Source organism: Eurytemora carolleeae, unplaced genomic scaffold, assembly GCF_000591075.1.
Source record: "Eurytemora carolleeae unplaced genomic scaffold, Eaff_2.0 scaffold1577, whole genome shotgun sequence".
Classification (NCBI taxonomy): Eukaryota; Metazoa; Arthropoda; class Copepoda; order Calanoida; family Temoridae; genus Eurytemora; species Eurytemora carolleeae.
The window spans coordinates 41,869-66,477 of NW_019397487.1; the positions used below are offsets into that span (position 1 = coordinate 41,869).

At 30.8% G+C, this 24,609-nt stretch overlaps 1 protein-coding gene across 2 annotated transcripts; it reads left to right on the plus strand.

Annotated features, from left to right (window-relative positions):
* Window positions 1–8,681: 8,681 nt before the first annotated feature.
* Window positions 8,682–22,755, plus strand: LOC111714551 (uncharacterized). Of its 2 annotated transcripts, XM_023489681.1 has the most exons (20): window positions 8,682–9,384; window positions 11,512–11,556; window positions 11,744–11,799; window positions 12,165–12,239; window positions 12,904–13,003; window positions 14,625–14,708; window positions 15,838–15,876; window positions 16,490–16,570; window positions 17,052–17,133; window positions 17,444–17,475; window positions 18,543–18,581; window positions 19,123–19,244; window positions 19,746–19,851; window positions 19,961–19,999; window positions 20,699–20,724; window positions 21,075–21,133; window positions 21,790–21,868; window positions 22,227–22,298; window positions 22,418–22,452; window positions 22,510–22,755. In XM_023489681.1, the coding sequence occupies exons 2-20, from the start codon at window positions 11,536–11,538 to the stop codon at window positions 22,716–22,718; spliced, it is 1,356 nt and encodes a 451-aa protein (XP_023345449.1). In that variant the 5' UTR covers window positions 8,682–9,384; window positions 11,512–11,535; the 3' UTR covers window positions 22,719–22,755. The 2 variants fall into 2 exon arrangements, with proteins under 2 accessions (XP_023345449.1, XP_023345451.1); XM_023489683.1 differs by lacking the exon at window positions 14,625–14,708.
* Window positions 22,756–24,609: the final 1,854 nt, after the last annotated feature.

The following is a 24,609-nucleotide window of genomic DNA, read 5'->3' on the forward strand; positions in this document are numbered from 1 at the left end:
AAAAGTTAAGACTCACTAATTTTTAAACCAGGACCTCTAGTTTATTGTGCGGAATGTAAACCAGGACCTCTAGTTTATTGTGCAGAATGTAAACCAGGACCTCTAGTTTATTGTGCGGAATGTAAACCAGGAACTATAGTTTATTGTGCGGAATGGTAGCTTAAAAAATTCTAAAAATGTCAGAAATATCTAAATATTTTAATCTGACAACAATTTTCTGCAGCCTGAGAATAACATTTGCAAAGGAACGGAGTACTTGCCACAAAATTTGATTTTTTTAGTTCTCATATCTTTGCAACAGACATTTAATATTTCAAACAAAAAGTTCTGTTGGACCAAATAGTCAATTTTAAAATATTTAAAATAAGTATAAAATTTAAAATATGATATAGGTTTGTTTGTGTTTGAGTTTGTGGCAAAAACTCAATTTCTTTTCTTACCTTTATTATTACACTAGAATCTTTCCTCTTTTTGGATTATGGAGGTCAAAATGGAAGTCAGTGACCTCAGAATCAAAATGGAAGTCAGTGACCTCAGATTCAAAATGGAATTCAGTGACCTCAGATTCGAAATGGAAGTCATTGACCCCAGAATTAAAATGGAAGTCTGTAACCTCAGATTCAAAATGGAATTCAGTGACCTCAGATTCAAAATGGAAGTCACTGACCTCAGATTTAAAAATTTAATATTGAGATCTTAGGGCTTAACTCAGCGTGCAAAAATATGTATTTGCAAACAAGAGTTAATTTTTTCTCCCCAAAACATTGGAAAACTTCCAATTTACATCTTTTTGCATTTCTTTTTTTAAAAATATATTTTTACAGCTATTTCTTGACTTCGAGCGTGAGAATAAAAAAAGTGTGAATTTTGAAATTATTTATTTTTTGAGACACACCTGGTTGAATTGGGTCATAACGGGATGTTTACTTATTATATTGTTGGGGGGGTGGGGGAAACAGGGAATCTTTACAACGCAATATCAAGAAACATATTTTATTCCAATCACGTAAAATTTCGAGTGTACAGGAAAGCAACTTTTAAAGATTAAATATTTAAACCAAAAAATTACATTATTATTATTGGCAGTATGAGCCTGTTGTGTGAAAAATTGTCTCTTGCACTCTGCTTTCATTTTATCCATTTTATAATGATTTTTTAAATAAAATTGTAAAAAACCCTGGAATTTCTTAAACTTTTTATGAAAGAGTGAAAATAAAATCTTTTTATATAAATCACTTTTTATGCGGCGTTAGATTTAATTTTACAGCATCCAAAACTGTTAAATATGGTTATATATAAATATATATATATATAAAAACCTGTATTTCACTTTCTCTCTTTGTAATCACGTAAAGAAATGGTACATGCATAAATGCATTCTACAAATGCATCATGCATTATGTATGTATCATACATGCATCATACATGAGCATTGATATTAAAATTTGTTTGTACTTTGTTATTTTACACAGTAATCTTGGATAGTATATAAATGTTTCCAATCTTATGTTTATTACTAAAGAAAAGGATTATCTGAATAGAAAGATCTCATAAATGAAAAAAAAAATTTAAAAGATTTCGAATTTTTTGTGTCAAGTATCGTTAATCTTGCATGAACTCCTGATCTTAAAATGCAATATGGACACTTTTAAATTCTAGGATTAATGCATGATCCCCAAAGTTATCTTTGCAGGATATAACCACCGAGGGATATCGAAGAGGAAAAAAATACATCCTTAGGTCTTCGTAAGATTGAGTTAACATGCTTTATTAAAAAACACAAAACTTTAAGACATTTAGAACGTTACACATAAATATATAGTAGTTATAACATAAATATATAACAGTTATAAAGGTTACATTTAGAACGTTACACATAAATATATAGTAGTTATAACATAAATATATAACAGTTATAAAGGTTACAATTTACAATTCATGACTAAAGATAAGAATCAGTACAACGCATTGGTTTTTACTGTATATATTATGTACACATAGTTATAAGCTTTATTATTTATAATAAAAAGTTACATAGCAGTAAAAATATTGTAATTCATATTCAAAATATTTTTGTATAAAAAAATTTGGTTTAACAATATTTTTGTTTGCTACAATTTTCATTGTTGATAAAAAAATAATAGAAAAACACTTTAATAAGTGAGTAATATGGTAAACTATGGTTACTTCCTCCTGAAAAGATTTTGTAGCAAATAAGCAGAGGTTCAGAGGCGCAACTAGGGGGGGGGGCAGCCGGGCGCGCGCCCTCCCCTAGCACCTGAGAAGGGGGGGCGCGCCCCCCCTGCAGAATGAAAAGAAAGAAAGAATGGCGAAAATCAGTATCACAGGAACAAGAAAACCAATAATCTTTCTCAATTCTCAAGGCTAAGGGCTATTGTAAACATTTAATGTAAAAAAAGTTCAGAACTGTATTTTATTTGTGTTGAGTTTATAGAGTACTCGTAGATATCAAACTTTAAATTCTGTTGGTAAAATATTCCAAGTTTGAAATATCAAATGTTTACACCACTTGGTGCAAAGATTTAGGGATTATAATATTTGAGTTTGTGGCAAAAAATCAGTTCCAAATCTAGAGAAAATTTTGAACCTGGCAAATTTCTAACTGATACCCACCATTACAAAATAATATATTGCCCCCCCCCTAGCAAAAGTCCTAGTTGCGCCTCTGTTTAATCTCTTTTTCTTGTGTTTTTTTCATGATACTTTGCACTTTCTGTAATACTATGTTAGGAAACCTAGATTATCCTGAAGTTTTGCTTGTGAAAATTAACCTCCCTCAACTTGGAAGTTATAAACCAACAAACCTATGTTTCTACCCAGTTTGCCAATCAAAACTTTAGGCAAATCTATCCAGTGCAGTGGTTCATTAGTTATGAAAACTGAGATTACCCCTTTACATATATCTAGATTCTAGATACTGATTTCTAGAAGAAAAATAATTTTATTATGTACGTTTGTCTAACCTTTAGTTTTCATTCCGAAGATTTTTTTGAAGAAATTTGTCATTCTTCCCTCAACCTCTTTTGGTGCCTCCTCCTATTATTATTATCAATAAAGGGGCAAACAGGCGGTTTCCCCTCCATGTAGGATCAATTTTTACTGAAAGGGAGTATTCGCGAAAAATGAAAGGGGGTATAGACTTACGGCGAAAAATAAGCGCTGTTGATTGCATCTAATCTTACTTCTGTCTGTTGCTTCTTTAAGGAGAAAATTGTTAAAAACGACTTATACTGAGGACGTAGCGTCCATACAAATTAAGAAAGATGCAACATTAAACTCAGATCGTAAACAAATCATTCAGATATTACAAACAATAGTAATCGATTATTTTTCGACGCATTCGTATATAGTTAATATTTCATAATATTTTTTATTTTTCATGATCTGATAGTTACTTTTGAAAACATTTATTCATGTTTCGAGGATTTTTGATAATGAAGACGACATTTTCATATTTCCCAGAAATGTTCGAAAATCCAGCGCCAGCGAACGACTATTTAAAAAAATAAAATCAAAACTAATAAAATATTAATTATATACGAATAAGTCTAAAAATAATTGATGACTATTGTTTGTAATATCAAACGTCAAATATAAGATAAATAATAAACAAAATCATAAAACGATATAAAATGTAAAAGATAATAAAAATCATATAAATTATCTTTACAGGGAGGCTCTGCCCTCCTGCACCACCACCCTCTACAGGAACACCCAGTTACAGCCCTCAGCAGTGAGAACCCTATAATATCATATGGTTGAATCAATGAACGAGTGCAGATTTCACTTTCTTATGATTCCTTATGTACTATAAAGTATGTATGTTGACTGAAACCAGCTGATCTCTTATCTGCATCCTCCAAAATCCTCCAAGATACCCAACTATACTATAGGGAAAAAAGATACTACAGGATGTTCCCACAATAAGGTTTCGCATTTCTTTTTAACAAAATTTCGCACTTTTTTGAGAAAATGAATTTTGCAAAAGAATGCGAAAACTATGCGATATTTCGTTAAAAACATATATACGAAATTTTCGTATTTTATTCTACAAACGGAATCTGAAAAAAAGCGAATGTGGAGTGTCACAACTCCCAACACCTTGGCTTTGAATTTTACATCTCTAACTATGCTTTTTTGTAAAACATGTTGCAATTTAAAACAATAAAGCACTTGTTTTTAGCTTTTATAGTATTTAGGAAGTGCTAATAATAATATAATAATATAGCTTTAAAATCGGATTTTTGGACAAAGTAGAAAATTTAAAATCAGAATATTAGATCATTATCCTCTCGGAACAAATTTCAAACAAAGCTAAGAACAGGATCCCATTATTCTAACGAATTGTCAAATAATCAAAATTTAAACTAAATTGGTCTAGGGCTGCATTTGATCGGCCATACAGAAAAAAAAACACCAAAACAGAGATTATTACAATGTATGTATAGATATCAGTTTATATGTAAATAAATAAAGGAGAGAACACGGGCAGCCGTAAAGTTGACGCCGTCAGACTTTAGGATGAATTTACTTTTACTATAGGGTCAGAGGTGCGTGAGAAGCATGCAATTTAAGTAAAAAGAATTTTAAAGTTTTGTTTCAGTAAAACTTGAATAACTCAGTATTTAAAAAATTTAACCCGAAGCCTTTTTTAAAAAAGGGTCAAAAAGAGAAGAATTAAAAACTAATTTTTCTAATATGAGAGTTTTATATCTATTATAACAGTTATGTAACGCATTTCAAAATCTTTATAATATTTCTTTAAAATTTTGAAGAAATTGTGCTTTCAAAATGCATCATTTACTCTCAGACAAATTAGAATCAATGGAAATTTGTCTGAGAGTAAATGACATTCCTTTTTAAAGAAGGGATTCAATGATAAACCCGAGGACTTGCGGATTTTGCGGATTTTTTTTGCCTTTGTAGATTTTCAAAGTATCTTTCAATGAAAATATCCCGGCGGGATCAAATGAAAATTGTTGCATACCGTAAAACCAGCTTTTATAAAGGAATGTTTATTTAAGAAATTTCACACAAAACCTATTTTTAAAAAAGGGCCAAAAAGAGAAGACTTAAAAACTAATTTTTCTACTATAAGACAGTGAAACAGTTCAGTTAAAACAGTTATAACGGATTTTAAAATCTTTATAATATTTCTCTAAAATTCTTAAGAAATTGTGCTTTCAAAATGTAAATTGTTCAGCTATTAAACAAAAGTAATTTCAAGTGATGACAATGCTCGATTCACAACGGTACTCTGAAAGCTTTGTCTGATCAAGTATATCGATGTTTATAATTTTGAAAAATGAGTATTTTTTTAGAAAGTGACACAAGGATTACTATAACTACTGCTACTGCAGGAAAGGGTGCAGGAATTAAAACACTTTTAAACCTAGAAAAACGACAATATCTTCCGTTGATCAGATAAAGCTTTTTGTATTACCATTGTGAATCGGGCATTGACATCTTTGCATGGAGGGTCACTTAACCCTACTCCCCCTGGGGGGGGGGTCAATTTGACCCCCCCCTGTAGTTTTTTTTACATAACTCAAAAAGTATTGGTCTGAGGCTGTTGAAATTTTCTGACTTTTCTTACATACCCAAAGCCCTCCCTTTAGGCCTACTACAGACTGCTGAGTGTACACAACTTGAATGTACACTATAACCTTTAGTTATGTAGCCCTTGGATACCATGAATGAATGAATTAATTCATCCCTGTGATTAATTCATGTTGGCTACTTACAGAGTGTTTCTGTGACTACGTTAAACTATAGTAAATTGCACGCGTACATTTTTTTTTGTGAATTTCTGTAACCAGATAAATTTTTTTTCTTCAAACTCAAAGTTTTACCAATAATGTCGCATTTTACCTTTCAGGGGCGTACGAGGGGTTTTGTTTAGGGGGGGCTTACGCGCGCAAAAAAAATTTTGGGTCCCCCCTTGGCAACATTGTGCCCCCCTCTTAAAAACCCCTTTTTTGAAAAAATATTGATACCTTTTTTAAATTTCCCCCCCCCCCCCCACCTGGACTTGTTTTGTTCACCAAAAAAAAACACCAAACTAACCTTAAAAATTATTCCTTCGCTTGAAAAACTAACTTTTTAACTTTATAAATTTATCACTTAACTCCCTCATAACTAAATCAGTAATCAAACAGCAACATTAAAAATTATATTTTTATTAATAAACGAAATTTCTTCTGGAATTTTTAGATAGAATTTACTCAATCTACATATTCACCAACTCTTTTAAGCTACAATTTTCTGGGATTTGCTTGCACAAACAATGCAATGATTTTTTTTCAGTAGAGCAGACAGCCTTATAGGGTGTAAAGCTATAAGTGCAAGATCGTTAAGTCTGCTCTCCGTCATAGTACATCTTGTGTAGTGAAGTATTCTCTTTTGAAGGCTAAAACTTTTCTCTCCTTGTGTTAACAGTGAATTTAGACAAATCCTTAGTCTTTATCATTGTCAGGTGTTACTTTTTAAACGTAGTTTCCTTTTAATTTTGTATTTTACAGGGGGGCAGTGCTCCGCCTGAAATTTTTTTTGGGGGGGGGCAAGAGGACTACTCTCCCCCCCTAGGTACGCCATTGTGCCTGGCCTGAGGAAGAGAAATGCAAGCAGATGTAATATTAAAAGAGTCTCCCCCATGGGTCCCCCCCCTCAGCCTTTCAGGGGGGCACGCGTAGAGAGGGGAGGGGGGGCGCGGCCCTCCCCCCTCGTACGCCAATGTTATCTTTCCCTTCTATCCAGTAATTGAAGTCTGATGACTCTTTAATATTTTTAACTCTTCGTTAATATTTATATTTTTTGTTAAATATATTTTTTGAGAAGATGCTCATTATTTATTATTTATTTTTTTTGTAAAATATATTTTTTGAGAAGATGCTCAATATTTATATTTTTGGTAAAATTTATTTATTGAGAATATGCTCAATATTCATATTTTTTGTAAAATTTATTTTTTGAAAAGAAGCTCAATATTTATATTTTTTTATATATAGTTTTTGAAAGAAATGCTCAATATTTATATTTTTGTTATATATAGTTGTTTTAAGAAATGCTCAATATTAATATTTTTGTATTTAAACTTTTTAATTTTCTGCGTATTTGATTCTATTTTAAGATGAAAAATAAACAAAGTCCCTGTCATTTTAAAACATACCTTTAATTTTTTTTTTTTTGGAATGCCATAGGGGGAAAGATGACGGAGAAGTGAAATAAATTCATTAATTATGTTTTTATTTTATTCATCTATTACAAACTGAAGAGAGATAGTTATACATAAGACCATTCCCCTGGGACCTGAAATAAAGCCATACTGTAATGTGTTCTATATTGCTGTACATCAAACTAGAACTTACTTTCGGCCTGATATGGTTTTACATATACATTCCAGATTAAGATCCCTTTTGATCTTTCATTTACTACTCCTCCTGATTTTGGTAGACACAACTTTGCTGCATTATCTATAGCTTCACATATTCTTGTAGCATATTCATCAAAACTGGCATCATGTGGCAAAGGTTAAATTCCTGTGGTGAGTCTAGAATATTTAGTCTTTTATCCAGATTATCTCAATAATTTACTGGTTAACTTCTTTACTTCCAAATTAAGCTGATCCATATCAAACTTACAGAGTATAGGAAGATGACCAGAAATTTATCTGGATGAATTATCACACCAGATTTGGTAACTGAACTATAAACTGGGGAAATTGTGAAGTATAATTTACATTGTTTACTGTATTTATGTATGTGTAACTTACTTCTTCTATTGGATCATTATCTGACAGATTCCAGAAAATATTTAAACATCTCTCCTCTTCAAATGTTCTAATACTTTGCACAAATTGTGTAGGTCTGGAAAAATCCCAATTTATGTCCCCAACTAGAAGGACATTTTAAAATTCTGTTGTAAACAATATTTTTTTCAGAAAAAGGGAAATTTTTGCAAATTTTCTTTTTTGCTGACAACCCTACTTCAGAGTTTAACAACAGAGCACTCTAAGAAATTTCAAATTTTCATCTAACAAAATTTGTCAGAGCACCGGACTCAAATACACCTTAGCAGAATCATTCGTCAAATTTTGTTGAATGTATTTTCAGTTGCCTTAATTCAAAGTTTGTTACATGATCTATCAACCCATCTTTGTCCACTCGCTGTGCCGCCGGGGCCACACCTCCATATAATTATTATCTCACAAAGTTTGTTTCATGTCGATTCAACCAGCAACACTGCGTGGTTTAAAAATTACCATAATTCTAAATTTGTTGAATGTCCCTTCAACTTACTGCGCAACTATGTAATCATTTGTTATATGATTATTCAGCTTTGAATCTTGACCCGTCAAAAGAGGTTGTTACAGGCGGAGCCACCTATTCTCTCAAAATTTGTTGTATCTAGATTCAAAGTTTGTTGATACTTAAAAATCCGGCTGTTATGTAAAATTTCAATTTTTTGATACAATTTATTAGTTTTTAAAACGTATGTATCAGCAAAAATGCAATTGATAAAAACAAAAATTTAAACATCATAAGTTTAAAGTTTATCACATTTTTTTATAATACAAATATATGAAATCAAAGTATAATAGGCAGAAATAAAAAATCTTAATACAAATCTTTAAAGTAACATACAACATAAGTTTTACACTTTAATACAATTCAAAGCTTAAAGGACAAGGCATCAATTGATCACCAATTTAGACAACATATTTGATTCTTGTAGAAGTAAATTCTGCAGTCTGAATTATTGAAGATTTGGTAAATTTGCATTGATACTCTCTTTCAAGCAAAGCATTGAAAATGCAAGCATTAGTTTGAGAGAGTGTACAAACGCCTAAACAAATTTCAATTTTATTCTTCCAGTTTCTTGGAGGTTTCCCTTTAAATCTTTTTGATATCTTCAAATTTCCAGATCTAATTGACGTAGGTATAAGTGCTGTCGGCTAACAGACTAAACTGTCAATAATTAGAAATTCAGCTGATTCTCCCCCTCCTAGCCAGCCGTGCCAGCCGTGCCAGCCTGGCAGATGGTTCAACGTTTGATTGATCATAAATCAAAATTTGTTTAATCTTACACAAACTAAAATATAGGCTAATTTCAATGAAAGAAAACTGTCACATGACAAAAGAAAGATGTCATATAACAAAGTTTGACACATGCTGAGAGAACAATGTGTAAGCTATTAACAAGTTTTGTTATATTGTAAATTTGGAAAATATTCAACAAAATTTGAGTAATGAAAGAAGAAATTTAAAAAATGAAAGAAGAGCTTTGATGCCTGATGCTAAAGAGCAAAATTGCATTTTTTAGAGTGAGGAATTATCAGAATTATATTCCTTCTTCAAATGAAAGGTAATGTAAAATCATGAAGACAGGTTTTTTAATTAATGTAAATTGGAAGATATACAAAATAGTTAAATAAATTAAAATTCTCCATTAAGCTTTTCAATATTTGTAAACTTTACAGATTTTTTTCTTATATTTGATATTTTAAACTTAAATAAAGCTTTTACAGATTATTCTTTAAATCTGTAAGGGTTCTCTTGAACTAAAATTATTTTCTAAATCTGTTTGACATTAAAATCTCATCCCAGGTATATTTGAAGTATGAAGTAATTAGTACCTCAGTAGCTCATAAACCACTAACCTTAACTATTATTTTAATTACAGGATTATTTAATGATGACCACTGTTTTTGTTATTTCGTTTATTTGGAGAATTGTGGAAATTGTAATTTCATCTTATCATATTGTCCAGTTTAAGTTGTTCTTTTTGACTAATAAAGGATTAATTAATATTCCAGAATAAAAAAAATTATCTTAAAAGTTATTTTTTTGCAAGTCATAAAGTTTTTGGCTTTAAGTCTTTTTATTACTTTTTAACTTTTATAAATTATTTCAATTAAATTTAACAATATTTTAAAATTTCTATATGATTAGATGGAAACATTTTGAGACCTTTATATTTTTCCTGTTATTTCTTCTTGATTGTCGACTCCTTGTTCATTTTGAAAATAAAAATAAATGAATTTTTGGATGATACTGCAGCTAGCTAAACTGTAAGAGAAAGAACTATTTTCCCAAACCCTGTATCTCAGACCTAACCTAAAAGAAGCAAGATTACTACCCTCTCCCATTGTTTTGTTTTCATATTTTGCTAAAGTCATCTGTGACAAATGTTGCTGGCGTCAGCTTCTTTTCTGCACATTTTCCATAATATTTTCTTTGTGGGGGGGGGATGGTGTNTCATTAACTGGAAGGGTAGTGGGGGGGGACATCTGCCATGTCTTCAAAAAAATAGATAGTATAAAGCTCAAATCCCCTTTTTATTTTCCTGTTCAAGTATTTTCTTATTCTTTCTTGTTTATCTTGTTTTAGGCCCCCATCTCTACTTACAAGAGATTTCCCTTCAACTTTTTCTGTTCAGTTTATTTTTTCTTCTTGCTTCTTGTTTATGCTTTAACACTTTAATGCTTTTCAAATAGTTCTTTTGACATTGAGTTGTGGAGCAGGTAGTAAAAAGATAAGGAGGTTTGTAAGAAGAAGGGTTTAGGGGACTGCTCCCTGTGTTCCTTCATTTTATATTGTTTCCCAGTTAAAGGGCTCAGTAACATCTTGCCACATAACATTTCCCCATATAACAACAACATTTTGAGATAAAACAACAACTCGCCTATAACAGCTCGCCATGTAAAAACAAAAAACAAAATATTAATTTTATTTATTAGAAAGTAGTAGTTTATTAGTAATTTAGTAGTAAATATATGTAATTATATAAAACTATGAAACATTGTTCAGCTCATATAAAAGTAGATTTAAGAAGTTGTTTATGTCAACCAATGATGGTTTCCCCCGCTGAGTTGTAGATACGTGCAGTACTCCTGACCTTGTTGGAATTATTATATTTGCTGATATTTGGTTTTAGATTCATGGGTTTTCTGGTATAATTTCATTTACACTACAATTTAATTTAAAAATTTATATATAGGCGAGTTGTTGTAATATGGTGAAATGTTACTTAGGCGAGTTGTTACGTAAGCAAGTTGTTGTATGGTGGGTTGTAACATGGGGAAATGTTAAATAGAGAAATGTTATATGGCGAGATGTTACTGAACTGCAACCTTTATGCAATCTTCTATAGAAGTCCAGTCCTCACATCTAATCGAGTAAAAAACTGGTATAGTTGTGCATGGCTTGTATACCCACAAGGGGTTAAATTCCTTCTTTCAGTGCACCAAGCTGAAGATGAAGTTTAGTTTTAATCTATGTACAATTCTTGCTTCCCCTGTAGAATACAAGATGCATAAGTAAACTCAGTGCTTTTTTTATTACTTTAAAAATGAGCCCTTAACTTATTTATATTTATAGCATTTGTATAATAGTATACTTTCAAATTACAAATTATTTTTTTAATAATTTAATAATTTGAAATGTACTAAATTGTGGTATTGAATGTGTCTAAACATTATGATTACTTAAGATAAAGAAGAAAGATGGTAGCCTAATGGTGCACATTATTCTTGAGGTATTTATCATACGAAAATAACAAATTCCTTAACCCTAGAGTGAGAAACATGAGCAAGGTGTGTGCTTTAAACGGACTAAAAATATTACAACTCTGAAATGATCTAACAGTCTGGATTTTAACCGTGTGACTATTTTTTTATAGAATTATTAAACCTTTTTATTTACATTTGAAAATTTTCTTGTAGGATCTGTTTCGTTTTGGAAGCTGTGCATTTTGCCACATTCTATGGAAACAATTAAGGAAACTGTCTTTTATTGAAATAAATTAATGACATGAATTAGTCTTTTATTGGAATGTTCTTGGCTTTAATAAGCCTTTTAATGTTGTAAATGTAAATAACTAGAAAATACTGTTTAGCAATATGTAATTTGTAAATGGTAATATCTAAATGGAATTGCAGGGTCCATACAATTTCATCGAATGTAATCAAGCAAGGTTGTTTAATTGATATGCAGACATTTAGTATGCTGCTGTTGTAAACAATTAAATATGATGTAAACGGAGAGTGTATTTTTGTCACAAAACTGACAAACAAGCCCAGCTTCTATCCAATCCGGATCAGAGATAGAATTTCAAATCATTTTTGTAAGTGACAGGTATTACAGAAACTTCCAAAGATCTATTCCTGCTGGAGACAAGACAGCCATATCAGATGTTCTCATCATCATCACCTACAATCTGTAAACTTTTAATATACTTTTCTTTTTTTAAATTTAAATTTAACAGAATTCTATAAAAAATTTAGATGATGGCAGCTGCAAATATTTGGATATTTCTTTTTTTCTAAATCTCCATTTTCTTCTTGTTGTTTTTGCATCATCCAACTTGATCGATTAGCTTTGAAAAAAGAAAAACTTTGTGTTACACTTAGTTTTTTATTTGTCTCGTAACTGGTCATTGTTGTTAACCCATTTTGAGGTCAAACCCTTTGTGTGGGAAGTCATCTTGAGCCCTTGCAGTGATTTCAATATCAATTGTGGGTACTTATAAAATTGAGGATGCTTGATCCCAAAACTAAAGGTATCACAGCAGAGTATAACGACCATTAGATATTAATGAGGAAATACATAAATCAGTAGTTCTGCATTAGATGGTAATCAATGCTTGATCCCAAGATTTAAAACATAAATGTTTTGACTTCTTGGATAAGTTTTAATGAATTTGAGCTAGGTCCTCTAACTTTTTACTCTGTCTGGACTACTTAATACCAATGAGTTTAAATCTATAGAACATGGAAAAATTCTGAATTATTGATTCAAGATATGTGGTTGAACCATCTCTAGCCCTATCTGAAATTAATTTCATCTAGTTGATGGTCCAGTTTCAATGGAATAAGTATTTTAGAGAGTTGATTCCCTGGATTGGAACAAGCTTCTGGATCATCAGAGATATCTTTGGCGAGTTCAACTACTTCTTCACTTATGTTGTTGTGGTAACCGCAAGAGTAAGAGCATTTTTGCTGAATTGATTGTTTATGGTTAACAATATTTGTTTGATTTGTTGCTATTATTCTAATCATCATTAATTAATCAAGAACAATGGCTGATTGATACCATATTTAATAGTTGACTTTAGTTAGCTGCTAACATAAGTTAACTGCTAACATAAGTTAACTGCTAACATAAGTTAACTGCTAACAATAGTTAAATTTTCTGTGCTTAATTGTTGAAGATGTTGAATTGTAATCTTATTAGTTAGTACCCTTGGGAATCATGAACACTGTGTCTGAATTTAATGAATTTAAGCCGGGTCTCAAATCACCCTAAAACCGGTTTCAATTGAGCTTCGGCTTAAATCTTGAAAAAACTTCATACAATTTTAAGTGGAACCAACCATATTTGAGCCACGGTTTAAATTTAAGCCGCTGCTCAAATTCTTTAAATTCAGCCTCGGGTTGATTATAACCCTTTCTAATTATTAACAATGCTTAACTATTATTGTTCTTAACTTCTTAATCCCAAGGATGGTTTATGATACAATTATCAATCATGAACAAATCTAGGTTAATAATACTGTTGATTTGGTTTTGTTTAGTTTTTGTTTTGTTTAACTCCAGCATAGGTTTCTGAAATATGTTTACTGTGTTTAGATTATTTTGAACTCCAGCATGGGTTTATGGAATATGGTTACTCTGTTCAGATTAAATTGAAATCCAGCATGGGTTTTATGGAATATGGTTACTCTATTTAGATTATGTTTAAAGGGAGTGTTCGCGAAAAATGAAAGGGGGTATAGGCTTAATGCGATAAAAAAGCGCTTTTGATCGCCACTAATCTTACTTCTATCTGTTGCGTCTATAAGGAGAAAATTGTTAAAGACGTCTCATACCGAATAACATGGCGTCCATACAAATTGAGAAAATTGCAACACACGATTTAGACCGTAAAAAAATCAATTTAATTTCAAACAAATCATTCAGATATTACAACCTATAGTCATCGATTATCTTTCTCCACATTTGTATATAGTTGGTTTTTCATAATATGTTTTAATTGTTATGATCTGAGAGTTATACTTATAAAAACATTTATTCCTGTTTCGAGGATTTTTGGTAATGAAGATGACATTTTCATATTTTCCAGGAATGTTCGAAAACAAGTTGTAAGCTAAATATTATTTTAAAAAACAAAATCAAAACTAGTATGAAATATTAAATATATACAAATGTAGCGAAAGATAATTGATGACTATAGGTTGTAATATCTGAATGATTTGTTTGATATTAAATTGATTTTTTTACGGTCTAAGTCGTATGTTCCAACTTTCTCAATTTGTATGGGCGCTACGCTCTTCGGTTAGAGACGTCTTTATCAATTTTCTCCTTATTGACGCAACAGATAGAAGTAAGATTAGTATTGATCAAAAGCGCTTTTTATATCGCATTAAGTCTATACCCCCTTTCATTTTTCGCGAACACTCCTTTTAACTTTGGCATGAGTTTATGGGATATGGTTACTCTGTTTAGATTCTGTTTAACTCCAGCATGGGTTTATGGGAAATGGTTACTCAGTTTAGATTAAATTGAACTCCAGCATGGGTTTATGGAATATGGTTACTCTGTTTAGTTTATGTTTAACTCCAGCATGGGTTTATGGAATATGGATACCACAATACGATATTTCTACCTCTTAAACATCCTTATTATACAGGTATAGATTCAAATCAAATTGTTGACCGGCCCAAGGGAAGGTTTATGGAACAAAATTGGAGAAAAAAAAATTCTTGAAAAAAGTTGAATCTTTTTTTTAATGCCCCAATTAGAAAAATCTGCTAAAATAGAAAGTTTATAATGGCCAACTTTCAGAGCAACAGTTAAAACCAAAAATTATTTACAGGAAAGGGGGCACACAGCAAGCTGAAAGACTAGTTTATAATTATTTACAGGAAAGGGACACACAGCAAGCTGAAAGACTAGTTTATAATGAAATTCACTTGAAGTCTATTTCTTTTAATAAAGTCAATGCAAAATAATGTTACTAAAAGTATATCTATATAGAATATAAAGCTCTTTGCTCATATATATATCATGTATGTATCTGTAGGATGTAATGAATGTATATAATAAATTCAAAGAACACTAATCCGCCAACTCTTTCCTGAAAATACGCAGAAAAAATACTGAAATATTCTGCAGTCGAGAACAGACCTCACTGAAGCTTGGTCCATGACAATTGGTCCATGAAACATTGTGCATGAGGATGTTTATCTGTTCTTCTGATTAAACAATAAATTGAATATATATATGTATACATGTTAGCTATAGCTGGCCAAACGGCTGTACCAAATTAGCTGACATTTTTGAAAGATGGAATTTTTTTGGATAATTATTATTTTTTTCAAAATTAGAAATTTTTAAAAAAGTTTTATAAAATTCCATAGGCAATGTCGAACATTTCAGGTAGTACCATAGGAACGCTAACCAGCTGCTTGGTCATTTTCCATTTATATGATTTTTCTGCATTACAAATATTTTATCAGTGAAAAAGAGTAGAAACTAATGTACTTTGTTTGTGTACAGAAATTTTCTCCGTTTAACAACAGTACAGTTTGCAAACACCAACCAAATCAAGACAATCTTTGGCAGATGAAAAATTCAGAAAACGGAATTAAAATGTTTAGAAGAGAATAATATGGAAAAGAACAAATGTAAAATGAACGATCTAGATAAAGGTCCTTGTTGTATATGAACATGGAAGGAACTATGTCAAAAATTTATAACATTCCTTCATATGAGCTCTCTCTTAATTAATGGTGTACACACACATATTTCTATTTCAGGATATTTCCGACGCAAGTATGCTGAAATTCGGAAAACTGGTAAATGTTCGTTCTTGACATATTATTTACTGATTCCTATGACAATCTATTAAAAGACAATTTTTTGACACTTGCAGAACAATTTTTGTATAAAATACTGGTAATTTCTTTAAATTTTTGTATGTATTTTTAAGTTTAACAAATGAGACAAATTAAAAAAGTAAACCAGCATAACTAATTAATATCAAAATGACTCTGCAAGTGTAGAATTAAGGATATTCATATTTGAAAAATGTCCCTTTTTATGAAATTTTTTTGGAAATAATTATTTTCTGCCCAAATTGGCTAGTTTTTTTGTGCCAGAAAATTGTGAAAAATTAAAAGCAAAAATTTTTTTCACAAATGGGGCACAACTTACACGAACATTGTTAGTTCAATTTGTGTCATAAAATATGAGAACAATTGAAAACTAATAATAAATGCCAAGTAAGCTTGCAAATAAAGTGAGCAGAGTAGCAGAAAATTATTATTTGCGCAAAATTTTGTTGAGCTTAATTGTACATTAAGTTTGTGACAGTCTGTACCAATTGCACAAGCAAATTTGCCCAAAATTTCAAAAAATTTGCCAGGAGGGAAATCCTGCACCTGGAAGTCTTTTAATCTAATAATTTAGGTTATCTTGCTTCATGTGCTGGGATCAATTTGCTTTGATTTGATCATGGCTTGGCTAGATGTTTTCCCCCTTATGGCAAAGGTAACATTGGTTTTAAATCCTGATGAACTCTTTTTACTTTATCTCTTATCTCATCTTTTTGGTTATAGAGAGTCTAAAACTAAAGAATTTTTTGATAATGAATTCAAGGTTAAATTAAACTTAATCCAAGACTCTTATTTCTTCATATAATGGGTCATATGATTAAGTAAACGCTGCATCATTGTGTAGAGAATCATGATCAATTGATAGAAAATGCTCGTATTCTGCAATACTGGGGTTATGTATTTAACTTGTTGATTTAGGTGATTAATAAATATTTATTGGTAGCGTTAAGTTAAGAGTTAATCTAAGTTAACATTTAAGTTCTTACTATTTGGGTTTTTAATTCTGGAAGCTGTATCTTCAAATCTGCAATTATAACAGTAATAAAATTAGATTTTCCACAGCACATCTGATAGATATGGCCTTAACACTTTAGTAGATAGTGTTATTATTTATCTCAGTATGTGATTAATTTCAGGGAGGGATAGTTTATGCAATGGCATCTGAGGAACTATTCTATTCTCTACCTGAAGTTCCCCGTACTCAAGCATTAAGCCAAGGAGTTATATGGAGAGAGAAACATTAAAGAACAGTCAACATAATTCCCGGTGACATTTAAGAGTAAAAACTGTTTAACCTTTATCTTTGGTACTTTTTCTAATTTTCAATTTCACTGAATATCATTACTCAACAATCTAAAATTGAGAACCATCATCATAACTATACAAATATCAAAGATAATTTATTATTTAGATCGGAAAGGGTAAAAAAAGTACACATTGTGAATAATGCAAGTAAATCTTTAACTCAATGGTCGCCTAAAATTACATTATAATTGATTCCTTCTCCTTATAATTACCATGACCATAGGAACTTACATCTTGTTCACCATCATCTACCAGGTTAAATTCTAAACCTTATTCTTATTAACAAGCAATGTTTAAACTGTAGGACCCTTAAACTAGTAAATTATAAAGAGACATTTATAGAGTCAAAAAAATATTTATTTTGTCTCAAACAAATATCAAAGTGTGACACATGTTTCTACATGCATTTTTCAAGGGTTTTCCACCCTGTACCCTATAAATAAAAAATAAAAAATTTTAACAAAAAATCCTTTAAATTAGTATTCATGAAAAGTCACAAAATTTCACAGTGATAGTGTAAAAAATGAAAGTGCTAGGACAAAAAATAGCGAGTTCTAACCATTAAATAAAAAAATGTCAAGTATACTGTAAAATTCAGCAAGCAAAGCTGGATCTTTTTTAAATGCTATAGCTATTAGTTTTAAAGGAAAGAACGTAATGTCCATTAACTGTGCAAGCTATTAACAGTTGTTTTCAATATTAATAATGTTAAGGGTCTTCCAACACTTCAAAATCTCCTTAAAAAAATCTTTCATGCCTATCAAATTGGATTTAGTGTACAAGCCACATCACCAAATTACAAATAAAATCTTAAAAAGATCCATCAAATATTTAAAGAACATCAAAATACATTAAAAAAAAAAAAATTTTGCTAGTGCGATGCAATTTTACCTGAAAAAATGAAAGTTGCCATTTTATAATATACCATTCGTTTTGTTTTGCTTTTAACCATTAATATTTTTTTTTAAATGGCTAATCTCACTTGGATGTTCCATGTTTTCTTGATTAGCCAAAATTGTCAAGGGTACTGTATTAAATTGGACATGTCACTTTAGCTATAAGTGGAGGGTGACCAGGAATTACAACCACTGTCCCTTTACACAATATATATTCTGAGAAGGGCTATTTAGGATTTTAACAAATTTTAAACTAGAAACAAAAGTCAAATTGGACCAAATATTTTACAAATACAAATTTTACAGATTTCCAATGAACCTGCAGATTTTTGTTGATTATGTCTTTTTAAACCATTTTTTCATTCAGTTTAAGATATTACAAATATTTTTTATTTCTTGATATAAAACAGTTTTGAATTTATTCAGATAAGCGTGTATCTTGTGAAACGGTACAAGTTCAGACAGGTAGTTTTTAATTTCATGACTTTAAGCCCAGTATAATGTTGAATGTTTCACAGATATATGTAATGAATTTAATTATTTGCTTGTCTTTGAATGTTTGTCTGTTCTTTGAGGGGGTTTATTTTGGTTTTTAAAATAAAACAAATTAAACATTATTTAGCAAATAAATAAAGACAATTTATTCCACTAATTACTGCTTTTTACCCTATGCAATTGTTAACAGTAATATTCTTAAAGAACCAGAATTTTAGAGAAAACTTGAAAGTTGTCTTTGATTTTTAAAATATTTTGTGACATTCATTTATCAACCAAAATAGCAATATTTTTGATGAAAAAAATGAAAAAATAACTCCATTTCTTCCATTTCTAAGATGTTGTCTGCAAATTTGCTGCTTTGACATTTTTTTCTAAGATTGATATTGATATTGATTTTTAACAATTTGTTAATGGTAAAAATAAAAAAAATGCTCTAATTTTCAAAAACTTGCTTAAAAGGATCGTTGCCCACCTATAGTTATATACTTAAGAAACTGGCTACTTATAGGTGCTGAAAACTGAGGCTGCCTCCTCCAACCAACCTCGCCAGAAAACTACTGCAATTAGTGCTCTAGCTAGCATCCTGGTCATGGGAGCTGGATGCTTGTTTTTTGTAAATCATTTCTATGTGTAAGATGTTTTAATCCTAAATTCAAAACCTTAAACAAGTTTTGACACTTTATAATCTTGAGGTCAAATTTTTTGTATTTACCATACCAAATTACCATAAATTACCATATCTTCTGTAGTCTGAGGCCAAGAATTAAAGAATTTGAGCCCAGCCTCAAATTTAAAATGCAGCTCAAACATGTTTTGTTCCACTTGACATTGTATTTAGAGTTTCAAGACATAAGGTAGCACTTAATTGAACTGGTTTGAGGCGGTTCAGCAATGGGGTTTAAATTTGACCTATGGTGTAATGGTTGAAACTTTAATCATTTGACCAACATTTAAATACACTTTTAACTCCTTTCCTTGGCCATTCCCAGCATGAATGAGGTATTCTGCACTAATATTAAGTCATTAACTGGAAGGGTAGTTGCTAAGTATTAATCCTAGTTGATTTAAAATATACAGAATTTGGTTTTAATTGTTTTAAATGATTCTTCTAAGGGTTCTAAATATGTGTAGAATTTACAACAGCAAAGAGGAGAACAAATCTATAGCATCTACACATCATGACCTGGAACCTCTAGAGTCTTTCAAGAATATCACCAATCTTGTTCTAAATGATCCAGTAAGCTGAATTATATTGGATTCCTTAACTTTTAGCAATACTTACCAAGCTGTTAGACCTAAAAACTAATGTGTCTTAAATACAGTTTGATTTTAAACAATTTTTCCAGGTTTCTTGGAACAACGCAACTACATCATCCTCTACTCAGGCTTAAAATTGAACATAATATTCTTTTATTAAGACCTCAGTTGGTAGAATCAAACCTGCAAGATAAACAAAAATGAACAAACAAATCATTTTTTTTCAATGTTTGTTTACAAATGCTTCCAAAGTGTAGTTTTGTACAAAATAAGATTTGGTGTCAACCATATGAAAGTTTACACATTGCATGCAAATAATCATTTTGTTATGAATGGTTCATCTTATTTGCACATCTACTGATCAGTCCTTTACTTTGGTTTGTGCAAACTTTTCAGGGGGTTATTACATTTTGCATGAGAATTGCCAGTAACCAACAATAGGAAAGAATTGAATTAAAATTTACTTAGATATTAAATCTTGGGAATTTAATGTTCATGAGTAAAATGCAAATAACTTAAATAGAAATAAAATGTAAAAATCTAAGTTTCTTGTTCACATTCAGCTTACTAACTCTTTCCTAAAAGCAAAATATCTAAGAATCCTTTTCCTTTCAGAAAACAATAACTTAAGAAGAAATTTAACTCATTTTTCGTAGCCTTACCCAATTAGCCAAGTTAATATGTTTGTCTTTAACATTTCATATACAAATTTGAAAAAAGTTATCTAAATTAACTACAAAAAACACAGGAAAGAAGTTGGAACTACCCCATTTGCCTCCCATTCCAGTTTGATCAAATGTTCAAATTTTTTTTCCGCTGTTCTTTAGAAACTTGACTATGCTACAACATTCAGGAAAAGGTTAAAAGGTTTTAATTTTTAAAGATTTTGAGTAAAAGCTTTCCTACTAAACAGTTAATTTAGGGTTTCTGCCAAAAATCAAAGTTTAGGGTCAAGAAAGTTATATTTTAAGGTTTCAAAAACTTTTTGAAGAATTGTTTATTTGAAACAAAATTGCAAATCTTAAATGATTTGAAAAAAAAAATTTTATTGATATCATTTTTTGGGTTCAGCAGATTTTTCAAATTTATCTAAGAGAACTATTTCACAGTTTACCCATGGTTCATAAACTGAACAAACTAAAAAATCAAATTTACTGATTTCTTTCATAAGTTTAGCTCAAACCTTTTGCACTATGAACACAGAAGATGCAGACCTTGCACACTAAGATATGGTCTCTTTGTGTTTGCATACCTTGTCCCTTGTAAGTATAAGCAGTGTCTTATTCTAACCTTGTCCCTTGTAAGTATAAGCAGTGTCTTATTCTAACCTTGTCCCTTGTAAGTATAAGCAGTGTCTTATTCTAACCTTTCTCCACATGTCTTATCGGCCAAAAACTGGTTTCAATTGAGTGCCAGCTTAAATCTTGAAATATTGAACAAAAGTAGAACCAACTTTATTTGAGTTGCGGCTCAAATTTAAGCGGATACTCAAATTCTTTAAATTCGGCCTCAAAACAAGTACTTTTCTCTACATCATCCATTTTTTTGGATAAGTTGATTTTAACTCCCTTATAATTATTAGCTTTTCACTCACATTTACTAAAATGTTTAATCTATATTTGTAAAAAACTAGAATAGGGTGGAAATTTCCAGCATTTGAGGTGAAATAGTATGAGTATTAGTTTATTAAAGTTTATTGAGCAAGTGATTTAAATATACTATACTTGCCTATTTGGAATTTACTTTTTGAGGGTAACCAGTTGGGATATTATTTCAGTCCCATCTACAGGTTAAGTAAAAAAGTGAATATAGCGTCATCTATTTAAAACAACAATAAAAAAATTGAAATTTTCATGCACAGTATTTTCTAAATATTTAGAAAAATTAGTTTCATTGCTTGACTCACCTTGGTGTTAAGGTGTTGCCTATATCTTCAACAAGAAATTACGAGGATATGCAATGCGTGTTCTACAATCTCTGATGAATCAAAATTGCAGGTAATCCTGCAGCAATAGACAGATATATTTGACAGATACTGAATGTTCCTATCATGAAGACAAAGTAAAGGGAATAGATCACATGTTTTACATGGAGGTCTTGAACATATGTCACTTGGATAAAATAGGAAAACAAATTATTTACACAAAAATAAGTTTTTGATGAATTGTATGTTAAAGCCTTCAAAATGTATTTATTATTATCCCTGAGATCAGTATGCAACTGGCTGGACATAAACTAGAACTTGAAAATCATGCATAGTTCATAAATTTTATTCATCCAGGGTCATGTTAATTTGATTTCAGATGACCATGATTTGGTAGACAAACTGATATAAAAATATGTAATGTTTAATAGACCAAGCAGGCGGGTAATTCCCCAGGTTTCTCCTAAAATACATAAGGAGATAGAGCCCCCAGCTGACATAAGGTAGTCAAATGTGAATAGGAAATCATTAATTATAATTATTGTTCTCATAACATGCAGTACATGTCTGTGATGTTTAATACTTTTTATCGGGATCCATTCCTATTTTTGTTTGTGTTTAGGGAAGTAGAAACTTCATTTGCATCCCAGAAGCCAGGTATTTCTTTACATTAAAAAAGAATTTAAGAATTCATATTTCGACATTGGATTACAGGTTCCAGTTTACAAATAGAGGTTAAACTCCATACAGCCTGTACAGACATTCAGATGGAGAACCATGACGACTACGATCTAATCGAGACAGTTCCTGATGATACAACAAATGAATCTCCTATGGAGAAGGCTGTTATGGAGCATGCTGAAATGAGTATTGATAAAGATAATGAAATTGTTTTTAATCTCCCAGGAGAGATTCTAAGATAATGAATGTATGATACAAAATAAATGTAATGAGGCCCAATTTTAACCTTTATCATGGCAACAGTTGTTTAAGGCAAATAGTCCACAGGGAATAGAGGCACTGTGAAATGTGATGTATACTAGAGTCTGCAGTAGGGTACTTCAAAAAATCAAAATATTTCAAATTTAAAAGGCTCTAAAATTAAAAAGAATGAAGGCTGTTAACAAAATTTCAAAACATCCGAAAATATTTTTTGTCTTTTCCAAACCCTCCAAGATTTTGAAAGTACGCGTACGAGGTTGCGTGATAATTTGACAAATTTCGCCTTTTTTGGCAATACATTTCGTTACTGCAATAAAGATATAACAATATTTTTATTTAGCAAAATATATTCTTGAATGCTTATAAGAAAACTAATAAAAATACAAGATAACTTAGTTTTCTCATTTGCAAAGAAAAAATTAAATTTCATTTGAATATTTCAAAAAACTTTCAAGTTAAAAATGTAAATTGTTTAATACAATTCTCAGCCAATATTGATGAAAGGTTTCTATGTAATTTTAAATGAAACTCAATTGTAAAACTTTAGATTTTTCTAAAAACCACATTCTTCAAAATGGATCTTTTTTTTGTGTACGGTTATACATTTTTCTATTTTTTTTTGGGATTTAAAAGAAATTTTGTTTTCTTGGAAATTTTATGCTGAATTCAAATTTGAAAATAATTAAATAAGTAATAACAAAGCATTTGTTTAATGTTACTCGGCATTAGCTTATTCAACTTTGTGCTGAATTCAAATTTGAAAAACATTTAAAAGTTGATTGAGCTCGGGCATAAAAACAATGTTCAAGTTTAATAGCAGTTTTACAGTAATTTATTCCTAGTTTATTAGATTTTTAATATCTTACTAATAATTTTTTAATCTGATAGGAGAGGAATGTAGGAATTGGAAAGGGGTGGAGGGTTTTTCAGAGTGGTGGAAGGTGTTCAGAGGGCAGTGTGCAGTGTGCAGTGATCAGTGAACAGTTTACAGTGTACAGTGTGCAGCATACAGTGTACAGTGTGCACTGTATTCTGCAATGTCAAGTGTCTAGTGAGCTGTGTGCAGTGTGCAGTGTGCAGCATTCATTGTGCAGTTTGCAATGTTCAGTGTGCAGTGTGCATGGGTACTGGAATAGGGTATCCCAACGAGGCTCGCGCACGAATGAAAGGTCGATACGGTACGGGGGGAAGATCCGTATCCTCTGACGTCACTGATTAAAACTATTGGTGGAGAATTCTCAGACCACCAAAGAAATGCCAATCACAATCATGCGTATACTCGCCAGTGTCCACTTTGTGCCCTGTACCGGGTTATGACGTAGGTAAGATACAGAAGCTAGAACAGTTTGCTGTGTGCAGTGTGCAGTGTGCAGTGTGCAGTGTGCAGTGTGCAGTGTGCAGTGTGCAATATGCAGTATGCAGTGTGCAGTGTGCAGTGTGCAGGTTACAATGATATGAAAAGCCCAACCCTTTACTTCTATAAATGAGTTTGATATTCTAATATCTTCCAAATAACAAGAAGTTTTTTTGATGATATGTAAGGGTGGTATGTAAAATATATATAGAGTAAGCATGTATATATGAGAATGCCTTCAAAAAATGAGATGAACATTTTAGTGATTTACTCCCATACCTTGTTTCAATATAATTTTAATATCTGCATTTTGTAAAAACATTTCAAATATATTTTATTGATCAATAATTGATCAAAGAAGGAATATATAAGTACTTGAAAAATTAATTACTTTATATCTAGCGGTGAAAATTTGAACTTTCAAACTCTCTTCCCAACGTGGCATAGACCTTTGATATTTGATATCTTCAACATTGTTCCAATTAACTAAGTGTATATATAAAATATTAACAAGATAG